This window comes from Pristiophorus japonicus, chromosome 8 (assembly GCF_044704955.1).
Source record: "Pristiophorus japonicus isolate sPriJap1 chromosome 8, sPriJap1.hap1, whole genome shotgun sequence".
NCBI lineage: Eukaryota > Metazoa > Chordata > Chondrichthyes > Pristiophoridae > Pristiophorus > Pristiophorus japonicus.
In genome coordinates this window covers 239,425,403-239,438,999 of record NC_091984.1, presented here as the reverse complement: position 1 = coordinate 239,438,999, position 13,597 = coordinate 239,425,403, and the positions used below count along the sequence as shown (strand labels likewise).

Sequence of the window (13,597 nt, the reverse complement as noted above, 5' to 3'; positions counted from 1 at the left end):
TGGCTGCGCATGTACTAACTCGCACCGAGTCCCACTCACCCATCACCCCCTGTGCTCACTGCCCCGTGTCCTAACTCGCACCGAGTCCCACTCACCCATCACCCTCTGTGCTCACTGACCCGTGTCCTAACTCGCACCGAGTCCCGCTCACCCATCACCCCCTGTGTTCACTGCCCCCATGTCCTAACTCACACCGAGTCCCACTCACCCATCACCCCCTGTGCTCACTGCCCCGTGTCCTAACTCGCACCGAGTCCCACTCACCCATCACCCCCTGTGCTCACTGACCCGTGTCCTAACTCGCACCGAGTCCAGCTCACCCATCACCCCCTGTGCTCACTGCCCCGTGTCCTAACTCGCACCGAGTCCCACTCACCCATCACCCCCTGTGCTCACTGCCCCCATGTCCTAACTCGCACCGAGTCCCACTCACCCATCACCCACTGTGCTCACTGCCCCGTGTCCTAACTCGCACCGAGTCCCGCTCACCCATCACCCCCTGTGCTCACTGATCCCGTGTCCTAACTCACACCGAGTCCCACTCACCCATCACCCACTGTGCTCACTGCCCCCGTGTACTAACTCGCACCGAGTCCCACTCACCCATCACCCCCTGTGCTCGCTGCCCCATGTCCTAACTCGCACCGAGTCCCACTCACCCATCACCCCCTGTGCTCACTGATCTACATTGGCTCTCAGTTAAGCAAAGCCTCGATTTCAAAATTCTCATCCTTGTTTACAAATCCCTCCATGGCCCTCGCCCCTCCCTATCTCTGTAATCTCCTCCAGCCCCACAACCCCCCGAGATCTCTTCGCTCCTCTAATTCTGCCCTCCTGACCATCCCTGATTATAATCGCTCCACCATCGGTGGCTGTGCCTTCTGCTGCCTGGGCCCCAAGCTCCGGAACTCCCTCCCTAAACCTCTCCGCCTCTCTCTCCTCCATTAAGATGCTACTTAAAACTGACCTCTTTGACCAAGCTTTGGTCATCTGCCATCATTTTTTCTTAAGTGGCTCAGTGTCAAATGTATTGTTTTGCCTTATAACACTGCTGTGAAGCGCCTTGGGACTTTTTACTAAGTTAAAGGCGCTATATAAATACAAGTTCTTGTTGTTGAAAAGCTAAAAAGTAGAATTCCACTGCGATGACCTCGACTCCCTGACTCTGATTTCTTGTCGATCATAAGTTGCAGTCCAGCGAGTGTTGCAGTGACTTACACACACTACAATATTATAATGAGGTTTTTATCGAATGATACAGCATGGAACAAGGCCATTCGGCCCATTGTGTGCCCATGTCAGCTCTTTGAAAGAGCTGTCCAAATAATCCCACTCCCCGCTCTTGCCCCATAGCTCTGCAAATTTTTCCCCTTCAAGTATTTATCCAATTCCTTTTTGAAAGTTATTTTTCTAAAACAGCTGGAGTACTGCGTGCAGTTCTGGTCACCACATTGCAGGAAAGATGTGATTGCACTAGAGAGAGGACAGAGGAGATTTACCAGGATGTTGCCTGGACTGGAGAACTTTTAGCGATGAGGAAAGATTGGATAGGCTGGGGTTGTTTTCTTTGGAACAGAGGAGGCTGAAGGAAGACCTTATTGAGATGTATAAAATTATGAGGGGCCTGGATAGAGTGGATAGGAAGGACCTATTCCCCTTGGCAGAGGGGTCAACAATCAGGGGGCATAGATTTAAAGTAATTGGGGGGAGGTTTAGAGGGGATTTGAGGGGAAATGTCTTCACCCAGAGGGCGGTGGGGGTCTGGAACTCACTGCCTGAAAGGATGGTAGAGGCAGAAACCCTCACCACATTTAAAAAGTACTTGGATGTGCACTTGAAGTGCTGTAACCTACAGGGCTACGGACCGAGAGCTGGAAAGTGGGATTAGGCTGGGTAGCTCTTTGTCAGCCGGCGCGGACACGATGGGCCGAATGGCCTCCTTCCGTGCTGTAAATTTCTATGATTCAATGAACACTTTAATTTTTCTGAAGATAATTGGAACTGAAAGGCATTTCACTTACTTCAATACTTATTTTTATGCATATGCTGTAAGCAAAATACAGGGGGGTCTTATTACATTCGACATAATTCTGGTACCTTCAAAATAAAGTGTATTTAAATTCAGATTGCAAGCTGAAAGCAGGCAGTTGGAGCGTTGCTTGTTCACACATGTCGCCCTGAGACTGACATAACCCTCGTGCTGGAACCACACTCTCTCCCATAAGATGCAATGCCCAATCACAGGGCACCAAAGGGTGCAATGCCCAATCACAGCGCAATACGGTGCAATGCCCAACACATGGCGCAATAAGGTTCAATGCCCAATCACAGGGCACAATAAGGTTTTAGAATCTAACTATTTTAACTTCTTCCCCATACTCTGTGAATCAGAATACAGAATCTCTGGACAAAGTAGCGTAGACAAGGACCCGTTTAGATTTCATCAACTTAAAATAAAAACACAAAAGTACCACCGCGGCAGTCTGCGAGCCAGAACCTATTCGTCAAAAGTTTGGTCGTAAATGTAAAAGGTGCTTACTCACTTCTAGAAGTTGGACTGCTCCCTCATGTTCCTTCTTAGCCTCAACCTGAGCCTGAAACAGAACCCGTGAAAAAACATTACTTTCACATTTATTAATAAACATCAAGATATGGCAACACTTTGTGCAGGAGGAGGCCATTCAGCCCCTCGAGCCTCTTCCCTCCCCCCCGCCACCATTCTATTCAATCACAGCTGACCTGCCCCTCAACTGCATTTATCCATCTGCAATGTATTTGCTTTGTGGGTTCTTTGCTTAAGAATCCATAGCAACACATTGCTATTGAGAACTAGTTGGTTTATTAGCGAAGGTTTAACAATCACACTACACATTACCGGTTCATCCACCAGGCTCACAGCCACCTGCCCCATCGTGGATCCCCCGAACCCAACTGGCTGGGGTTTTATTGAGTCTTGTGAACATCACGTGACTGGCTAAGCCACTCACAGTGCAACAGCCCCACAAACCTGTGAGCATACGCACAGTGCGTACATTACACTGCTTGTTCTCCGCGTCCTGTGAAATTGCATATGTCGAAGGGAGGGAGAGAGAAACCAAGGAATTACAGACCGGTCAGTTTAAAGTCAGTTGTGGGGAAGTGACTAGAATCTTTCATCAGGGACAGAGTGACTGTGCACTTGGACAAGTTTGAGCTGATCAAAGCCAGTCAGCGAAGATTTGTGAAGGGTTGGTCGGGTCTGACTGCTCTAGTTGAGTTTTTGAGGAGGGCACCAGCATGATTGGCAAAGGAGTGTCGATGGATGCTGTCTATAGGGTCTATAGGTGTTTGACAAGGTTCTGCACAGGAGATTATTGGTAAACTGAAGGAGCATGGAATTGGAGATAACCTTTTACATTGGTCAGCAATTGGTGGGAGTGATATGTTCATAACAAAGGATGAAACTGAGTACTGTGTACAATGAGCAAGTGTGACCTTAGCTCCTTTAATAAGACTCCAGAGTGCAGGTACCTCCTGGGTGGCCTGCTTATATACCGTGCTCCCAAGGGATGCTGGGATCCCTTGGGACTCCAACAGGTAGGCCCTCTGGTGGTGATGTGTGGCAGTCTTGAGCCAACAACAACTTGCATTTATATAGTGTCTTTAACATCCTGAGGCCCATCACAGGAGTGTTTTCAGAAAAGAAACTGACACTGAGCCATATAACAGAGACAAGAGACATTAGGATAGGTGACCAAGTGCTTGGTCGAAGAGATAGATTTTAAGGAGTGTCTAGAAGGAGGAAAGCGAGGTAGAGAGGCGGAGAGGTTTAGGGAGGGAGTTCCAGAGCTCGGGGCCCAGGTAACAGAAGGCACGGCCACCGATGGTGGAGCGATTATAATCAGGGATGCTCAAGGGGGCAGAATTAGAGGAGCGCAGACATCTCGGGAGGTTGTGGGGCTGGAGGAGATTACAGAGATAGGGAGGGGCGAGGATATGGAGGGATTTGCGGAATTACTCCCGGCTCCTGTAGCCTCTGTGGCTCAGCTCGCCCATCGCAACATCATTTTGAAAAGCAGGTCCAGTCTGGATGTATGAAAGCTCCCGCGGAACAATCCCCCAGGGAGTTACCGATTTCCTGCCCGGCCCCCATGGAACCTCCGAGCTCCCCTCACCTTCTGCAGGACCTCGATCTCTTGCTGCTTCGTGTTGAGAACAGCCAATGCTTCCACATGCTCCAACTCCAACTGTTGGCGACGCCCAGCTGCTTCTCTCATATGCTGCAAGACAAGGGTCAAGGGTCAAGGTAACATCAGCAGTGGCCTGCCGTTTGGATCAGGATCCCACCAGCAATAGTTTGTTTCGCCTGCCCCTCCCTATCTCTGTAACCTCCTCCAGTCCCACAACCCCCTGAGATCTCTGCGCACCTTCAATCCTGCCCTCTTGAGCATCCTCAATTTCTATCACTCCACCATCAGTGGCCGTGCCTTCAGCTGTCTGGGCCCCAAGCTCTGGAACTCCCTCCCTAAACCTCTCCGCCTCTCTCTCATCCTTTAAGGCATTCCTGAAAACCTACCTACTTTACAACAGTGACTACACTCCAAAAGTACTTCATTGGCTGTAAAATGCTTTGAGATGTCCTGTGGACATGAAAGGCGCTATATAAATTCAAGTCTTTATTTCTTTCTCTTTGACCAAGCTTTTGGTAACATATCTGAATGTCTTCTCCTGTGGCTCGGTGTTAAATGTTGTTTGATAATGCTCCTGTGACGATCCTTGGGACGTTTTACGATGTTAAAGGCGCTATATAAATACAAGATGTTGCTGACCTCACTACACTAAGTGGAGGAAGAGCAGCCGGGAGGGCGCTGAGCACCTCGAGTCTGGTCACCGAGAGCATGCAGAAAACAAGCGCAAGCAGCGGAAGGAGTGTGCGGCAAACCAGACTCCCCACCCACCCTTTCCATCAACCACTGTCTGTCCCACCTGTGACAGAGATTGTAATTCCCGTATTGGACTGTTCAGTCACCTGAGAACTCAGTTTTAGAGTGGAAGCAAGTCTTCCTCGATTCCGAGGGACTGCGCATGATGATGACGGCAAAGTGAGTGACAGGTAAACATAGAAACATAGAAAATAGGTGCAGGAGTAGGCCATTCGGCCCTTCGAGCCTGCACCACCATTCAATAAGATCATGTCTGATCATTCCCTCAGTACCCCTTTCCTGCTTTCTCTCCATACCCCTTGATCCCTTTAGCCGTAAGGGCCATATCTAACTCCCTTTTGAATATATCTAATGAACTGGCCTCAACAACTCTCTGCGGTCGAGAATTCCACAGATTAATAACTCTCTGAGTGAAGAAGTTTCTCCTCATCTCCGTCCTAAATGGCTTACCCCTTATCCTTAGACTGTGACCCCTGGTTCTGGACTTCCCCAACATCGGGAACATTCTTCCTACATCTAACCTGTCCAGTCCCGTCAGAATTTCATATGTTTATTTGAGATCGCCTCTCATCCTTCTAAACTCCAGTGAATACAGGCCCAGTCGATCCAGTCTCTCCTCATATGTCAGTCTTGCCATCCCAGGAATTTGTGTCTCGTGAACCTTCGCTGCACTCCCTCAATAGCAAGACCGTCCTTCCTCAGATTAGGAGACCAAAACTGAACAATATTCCAGGTGAGGCCTCACCAAGGCCCTGTACAACTGCAGTAAGGCCTCCCTGCTCTTATACTCAAATCCCTTAGCTCAGGAGTAGTCTACCCCTAGTAGAGTTCAGGGAGTGGAGGAAATGAACGCCTGCTTCCGGCAAAACATATCTCCTAGCCCAGAGAAGCTCAGTAATAAAGAGCTATCGAACAGTGTTGTTTAGCAGACTCACAGGCTGCAATTACTGAACAGGGAGTGTCTCTCTTAGATTCATCGTTACATTCAGGTTTGGTGACGGGTTATTCCAACAACACCTGATACCAGCTTCCAGTTCCTACTCCTTTACAATCCTGCTCGATATTGTAGCTCAGTCATTTAAAAAATGATCATAATACCATTAATCAAATAATGGGCTCAAATGGTGAGCTTGTAAGTGTTGGTTATTTCCTCTGAATTACAGGCTGTTTGGCCCAACGCTCCATGCCGGGGTTTATTCTCCACACCAGCCCCCTCCCACTCAATCTTCACTGTCACTGTCACAGAAAGCTGTGCCTGCACGGTTTTTGTGTTTGAAAGTGGGTGAGCGGCTGGGGGATCCTCTACGGTGCTGCACGGCCTCGCTCAACGGGAACATTGTGATCAGCGTATCCCACCATCCCTTCCTCCCTCGTGTGTTCATCCAGCTTCCCCGGAAATACGACGGTGCTATCCACTGCACCCACTCCCTGTGGTAGCACAGTGGCTATGTCACTGGACCAGTAATCCCGAGGCATGGGCTAATGATCCAGAGACATAGGTTCCAATCCCACCACGGCAGCTGGGGAATTTAAATTCAGTTAATTAAATAAATCTGGAATTAAAACAAAATGCTATATCAGTCATGAAACTACCAGATTGTCATAGAAACCTCTCTGGTCTGGGCTATACGTGACTCCAGACCCACAGCAAGGTGGTTGACTCTGAAATGGCCCAGCGAGCCATTCAGAAGCAATTAGGGGCGGACAATAAATGCTGGCCTTGCAGCATCCCCGCATCCTGCGAATGGAAATAGAACACTCCTCCATGACTGACCAGAGTATTGCTCCTTGCCTCGTGTTACAGACCTTCATTCTCCATCACAAATCAATCGATTCCCTCCTCACTTTTACTGGAGGCTCCGTGTCACACACTGCTGGAGATAAGCTCGAGTTAACCATAGCCAATCAGTGAACACATAAAACGGGATACAACCTCAGTCAATTCTGAAGTAAAACAATTTTACGGGGCAGACTTGAGCATTAATGACCCTCGTCAGGTCAATGCGCTGCCTGAAAGGGCGGTGGGAGCAGATTCAACGGTAACTTTCAAAGGGTATTTGGATAAAGACTTCAAAAGGAAAATGTGCCGGGCTGTGGGGAAAGAGCGGGGGGAGTGGGACTGATGGGATCGCTCTCTCACAGAGCCGGCACAGGCACGATGGGTCGAATGGGATCCTCCTGTGCTGTAACGTTCTATGACGAATGGGTGATCCCTGGCTCTGGCCCTGAGGGGCCTCCCGACGAGGGAAGTAATTAAAGGTTTCACTTCCAAAAAACGGATTGAACATTTCAAATGAACGTTCGCTGTTGGCGAGTATGTCACAACATGAGGATGTGTGAATGGATCGCAGCTAAAATAGGTCCTCGCTGGCAATGGAATGTGGCTTTTAGAGTACGACAAAATGGGGGGGGAAGTTGGTTGGGCGGGGGGGGTAATTGGATGGGGAGGGGGAAGTTGTTGGGTGGGGAGAAGTTGTTGGGTGGGGGGGAAAGTTGTTGGGCGGGCGGAGAGTTGGTTGGGTGGGGGGGAGTTGGGTGGGTGGGTGGGGGGGGGGAGTTGGGTCGGGGAGTTGTTTGAGGGGGGTGTTGGTTGGGTGGGGGGGAATTGGTTGGGTGGAGGGGGGAATTGGTTGGGTGGGGGGAGTAGGGTGGGTGGGGGGGAGAGTTGGTTGGGTGGGGGGTAATTGGTTGGGTGGGGGGGTAGTTGGTTGGGTGGAGGGGGAGTTGCTTGGGTAGGGGGAGTTGTTTGGGTAGGGGTGGGGGAGTTGGTTGGGTGGGGGGGAGTTGGGTGGGTGGGTGGGGGAGTTGGTTGGGTGGGGGGGAGTTGATTGGGTGGGGCGGAAATTGGTTGGGTGGAGGGGGGAATTGTTTGGGTGGGGGGGGAATTTGTTGGGTGGGGGGAGAGTTGGTTAGGTGGGGGGAGTTGGGTGGGGGGGGAGATGTTGATTGGGGGGAGTTGGTTGGGTGGGGAGGGGTTGGTTGGGTAAGGGGGAATTGGGTGGATGGGGGGAGTTTGGTGGGGGTGGGAGTTGGTTGGGTGGGGGGGAGTTGGTTGGGTGGGGGGGAGTTTGTTGGGTGGGGGGGGAGTTGGTTGGGTGGGATGGAGTTGGTTGGGTGGGGAGTAGTTGGTTGGGTGGGGGGATTTGGTTGGGTGGGGGGGGAGTTGGTTGGGTGGGGGGAGTTGGTTGGGTGGTGGGGAGTTGGTTGGGTGGGGGGAGTTGGTTGGGTGAGGGGGAGTTTGTTGGGTGGGGGGGGAGTTGGTTGGGTGGGATGGAGTTGGTTGGGTGGGGAGTAGTTGGTTGGGTGGGGGGAGTTGGTTGGGTGGGGAGTAGTTGGTTGGGTGGGGGGAGTTGGTTGGGTGGGGAGTAGTTGGTTGGGTGGGGGGAGTTGGTTGGGTGGGGGGAGTTGGTTGGGTGGGGGGACAGTTGGTTGGGTGGGGAGTAGTTGGTTGGGTGGGGGGAGTTGGTTGGGTGGGGGGAGTTGGTTGGGTGGGGGGAGTTGGTTGGGTGGGGGGAGTTGGTTGGGTGGGGAGTAGTTGGTTGGGTGGGGGGAGTTGGTTGGGTGGGGGGAGTTGGTTGGGTGGGGAGTAGTTGGTTGGGTGGGGGGAGTTGGTTGGGTGGGGGGACAGTTGGTTGGGTGGGGGGAGTTGGTTGGGTGGGGAGTAGTTGGTTGGGTGGGGGGAGTTGGTTGGGTGGGGGGACAGTTGGTTGGGTGGGGGCGAAGAGTTGGGTGGTGGGGGGGAAGAGTTGGGTGGTAGGGGGATTTGGGTGTGGGCGAGGAGTTGTTGGGTGGGGGGCGGGGGGAGTTGGGTGGAGGGGGGAGTTGTGTGGGGGGGGAGTTGAGTGGGGGGGCAGTGGGGGGGGTGGGGGCAGTTGTTGGGTGGGATGGGGCGGGAGTTGGGTGGGATCATGCGGGCGGTGGGTGGGGGGATGGGGGCCTTGGATGGGTGGGGCCGGGAGGGGAAACATAGAAACATAGAAAATAGGTGCAGGAGTAGGCCATAGAGTGGGGGGAGTTGGGTGGGGTGGGAATTGGTTGGGTGAGGGGGAGTTGTTGGATGGGGGGGGAGGAGTTGGCTGGGTGGGGGGGAGGAGTTGGCTGGGTGGGGGGGAGGAGTTGGTTGGGTGGGGGGAAGTTGGTTGGGTGGGGGGGAAGAGTTAGGTGGGGGGGAGTTGGGTGGGGGGAGGAGTTGTGGGTTGGGAGTTGTTGAGTGGTGGGAGTTGTTTGGGTGGGGGGGAGTTGGGTGGTTGGGGAGAGTTGGTTGGGTGGGGGGGGAGTTAGTTGGGTGGGGAGGGGAAGAGTTGGGTGGGGGGGAAGAGTTGGGTCGGGGGGGAGTTGAGTGGGGGGGAGTTGGGTGGGGGGGTACTTGAGTGGGGAGGCAGTGGGGGGGTGGGGGGAGTTGTTGGGTGGGATGGAGGGGGAGGGGGTTGGGGAAGTGTTATATCCGGGGAAGAGCCCAGATGTTCCTCGATCAGGATCCTCTGACACGCCTGCCCTGACCCTACGGACTGGGCTGGGCGGATGCCCATTCTGATTCGGGTCTCGGGTATATTTTTGGCAATAATTGTGACCTGCATCATAAAGGGTGGGAGTGAACGCTTAATATTCCTGGCTACAAGATATTCAGGAAAGATGGGGAAGTGAAAAAGGAGGCATAGCAGAACCTGTATGGACTAAGGGAAATATTAATGTGCTGGGAAGAGAGAATGTCCTTGAGGGCTCCGAGATAGAATCTATTTGGTTGGAGCTAAGAAACAATAGAGGGGCTATTGCGGTGTTTGGTGTATTTTATAGGCCAGCAAAAGGAAGGCGATAGAGGAGCAGACTTACAGGGAAATGACTGAGAGGTGCATGAATTATAGAGCCATGATAATGGGAGACTTTAAAGACCCAAATATTGAATGGGGCAGTGATTGTGTTCAGGGCAGGGAAGGGGAGGAATTTCTGGGGTGTGTTCAGGAGAACTTTCTTGCTCAGTATGTTTCCTGCCCAATGAGGAAGGAGGCCTTGCTGGAGCTAGTCCTGGGGACTGAAGTGGGTCAAGTGGAGAATGTCTCAGTGGGGAGCATCTCGGGAATAGTGATCATAGTATCGAGGTTTAGATTGGTTATGGAGAATGAAAAGGAGCAACCTGGAATAAAAATACCTAACTGGAGGAGGGCTAATTTCAGTGATTTGTGGAAGGATCTGGCCCGGGAAAACTGGAGTGAAAGACTGGAACGCAGAAATGGAATGTAGCAATGGGCAGCCTCTAAGGAGGCGATGGTCGGGATGGAGGCGATGGTCGGGATGGAGGCGATGGTCGGGATGGAGGCGATGGTCGGGATGGAGGCGATGGTCGGGATGGAGGCGATGGTTGGGAGGAGGCGATGGTCGGGATGGAGGCGATGGTCGGGATGGATGCGATGGTCGGGAGGAGGCGATGGTCGGGATGGAGGCAATGGTCGGGATGGAGGCGATGGTCGGGAGGAGGCGATGGTCGGGGTACAGTCGAGGTACATTCCCACGAGGCAGAAAGGGAGGGCAACCAAAGCCACAGCTCCCTGGATGACGAAGGAGTCAGTGAGTCGGAGGAAGCAGCAAAGGTGGCCGGGAGGGTGGGGGCGGGGGGCGTATGACAAGGGAGAATCAGGCTGAATATAAAAAGTACAGAAAAGTGAAAAAGGAAATGAGAGGAGCAAAGGGACAGCACGAGTATATGGGTTTGGTGTATATGGATTTCCAAAATGTGTTTGATAAAATGCCACACATTGGGCTTGTTAGCAGTATTGAAGCCCATGGAATAGAACAGGCAGCGACAGCGTGATACAACATTGGCCCGCCCCCAGTGCCCCCAGTGCCCCCCCGCCCCCTGTGCCCCCCCCTGCCCCAAGTGCCCCCAGTGCCCCCCCCGCCCCCAGTGCCCCCCCGCCCCCAGTGCCCCCAGTGCCCCCCCCGCCCCCAGTGCCCAGTACTACAGCTTCACAATCACGGGGAATTGCAAACAGTGGGGTTCAGCCCCGGACAGAGGTTGGGGAGAGGGATGGAGTCGGTGGTTGGGGAACACAGTGTGTGGGCGGATCGAAAACAATGGCTTTGATCTTCTCAATATTCAATTGGAGAACATTTCTGCTCATCCAGAACTGGCTGTCGGGCAAACAGTCTGACAATTTAGAGACCGAGGATTTCCGGGAATGTCGGGAATACTGGGACTATCGGGATATCCCTGAGATCTGACACTGGTCCAGTTTGTTGTTCACTTTAACCTTTAGAATATTCATTTTGCTCGGTTAATGGATTTGATGGTTTGTGATATTAAAATATAAAAGCCACAAGGGTGAATTAACAAGTAATATTTATAAACTGCGCTGATTACTGAAACTTTAGCCAGCTATTAAACGTTCAGGGTGTCAATGTAAAATCCGGTGAGCAGAACCTTGGGGGCCAATGGCAGGGAGGTCACAGGATGCTGGAACTGCATGTCACGTGACACGTTTTATATGCTTCACAGAAAGCCCTCGGTGGATAACCATGGAAACCGCATTTATCTCCCCGGTGAGGGATTACAAATGTCAAAGCAGTGATTGAGTTATGAAGGACTCTCACATCAGGGGGTTAAACATGACTCCCTATTGTTACTCCTTGAATATTCTGGTCATGGGATTAACTCCGTGGGCAGCTCGGGTTGGAATGCTGCGTGCAGAACAATCTCACTCCCCACCCCCGCATTGTCCTGAAGCTGGTGGCTCCTCGCTGGAATACACTTCCCTCTCCATCGCCCGTCCACTCACAGTCTGTGTGTGACTGACGATCAGAGGGAGCCTCCTCCTCCCCCCTCCCCCTTGAGTGCCCTCACCCCCATCCCCCTCCCCCCTATCCCCTCCCCCCAACCCCCACCCCCCCCACCCCCCCCAGTCCTCCTCCCCCCCGTCCCCTTCCCCCCCATTCCCCTCCCCCCCGTCCCCCTCCCCCCGTCCCCCTCTCCACCCTGTCCCCTCCCCCCATCCCCCTCTCCCCCTCCCCCCGCCCGCGTTTCCCCTCCCCCCTCCCTTGACATAAACAGGTTCCCCTTAAAGTCGCAAACAGTGATTTCTGGCCCAATGTTCACATAGACCACAGCAAGGCAGCATTCAATTGCCCAATCACTGGTCCCAAGAAACACTGACAGGTTCTGGCCGCTGACAAATTAGGATTAGTACTGCAGGCTCCAGGCTGATTCCCAGGGCCCGAGACATAAAAGAAAGACTTGCATTTCTATAGTGCCTTTCGCGACCATCGGACGTCTCAAAGCGCGTTACAGCCAATGAAGTACTTTTTTGAAGTGTAGTCACTGTTGTAATCATCATCATAGGCAGTCCCTCGGAATCGAGGAAGACTTGCTTCCACTCTAAAAGTGAGTTCTCAGGTGACTGAACAGTCCAATACAGGAATTACAGTCTCTGTCACAGGTGGGACAGACAGTGGTTGAGGGAAAGGGAGGGTGGGACTGGTTTGCCGCACGCTCCTTCCGCTGCCTGCGCTTGGTTTCTGCATGCTCTCGGCGACGAGACTCGAGGTGCTCAGCGCCCACCCAGATGCTCTTCCTCCACTTAGGGCGGTCTTTGGCCAGGGACTCCCAGGTGTCGGTGGGGATGTTGCACTTTATCAGGGAGGCTTTGAGGGTGTCCTTGTAACGTTTCCTCTGCCCACCTGGGGCTCGCTTGCCGTGAAGGAGTTCCGAGTAGAGCGCTTGCTTTGGGAGTCTTGTGTCGGGCATGCCGAGTGTGGTCAGTGCTTCGATGCTGGGGATGTTGGCCTGATCGAGAACACTGACATTGGTGTGTCTGTCCTCCCAGGGGATTTGCAGGATCTTGTGAAGGCATCGCTGGTGGTATTTCTCCAGCGATTTGAGGTGTCTACTGTACATAATCCATGTCTCTGAGCCATACAGGAGGGCGGGTATCACTACAGCCCTGTTGACCATAAGCTTGGTGCCAGATTTGAGGGCCTGATCTTCGAACACTCTCTTCCTCAGGCGGCCGAAGGCTGTGCTGGTGCACTGGAGGCGGTGTTGGACCTCGTCGTCGACTGTTGTAATATAGGAAACGCGGCAGCCAATTTGGGCACGGCAAGCTCTCACAAACAGCAATGTGATAATGACCAGATATTCTGTTTGAGTGATGTTGATTGAGGGATAAATATTGGCCAAGACGATGGGAATAACTCCACTGCTTTTCTTCAAAATAGTGCCATGGGATCTTTTACATCCACCTGAGAGAGCAGACGGGGCCCCGGTTTAATGCACCTCCGACAGTGCGGTGCTCCCTCAGTACTGCCCCTCCAACAGTGCAGCACTCCCTCAGTACTGCCCCTCCGACAGTGCAGCACTCCCTCAGTACTGCCCCTCCGACAGTGCAGCACTCCCTCAGTACTGCCCCTCCGACAGTGCGGCACTCCCTCAGTATTGCCCCTCCGACAGTGCAGCACTCCTTCAGTACTGCCCCTCCGACAGTGCGGAACTCCCTCAGTACTGCCCCTCCGACAGTGTGGCACTCCCTCAGTACTGCCCCTCCGACAGTGCGGCACTCCCTCAGTACTGCCCCTCCGACAGTGTGGCACTCCCTCAGCACTGCCTCTCCGACAGTGCAGCACTCCCTCTGTATTGCCCCTCCGACAGTGCGGCACACCCTCTGTACTGCCCCTCCGACAGTGCGGCA

General features: G+C 53.0%; 1 protein-coding gene across 1 annotated transcript in view; it reads right to left on the bottom strand.

Moving 5' to 3' along the window:
* Nucleotides 1-13,597, bottom strand: part of LOC139269264 (peripheral-type benzodiazepine receptor-associated protein 1-like) — a 439,285-nt gene that overhangs the window by 211,067 nt on the left and 214,621 nt on the right. The window contains exons 6-7 of the mRNA XM_070888352.1: nucleotides 4,155-4,259; nucleotides 2,544-2,594 (exon numbers count right to left, since the gene is read on the bottom strand). Of these exons, the coding sequence (XP_070744453.1) occupies nucleotides 2,544-2,594; nucleotides 4,155-4,259 (156 nt within the window). The remainder of the gene's footprint in view (nucleotides 1-2,543; nucleotides 2,595-4,154; nucleotides 4,260-13,597) is intronic.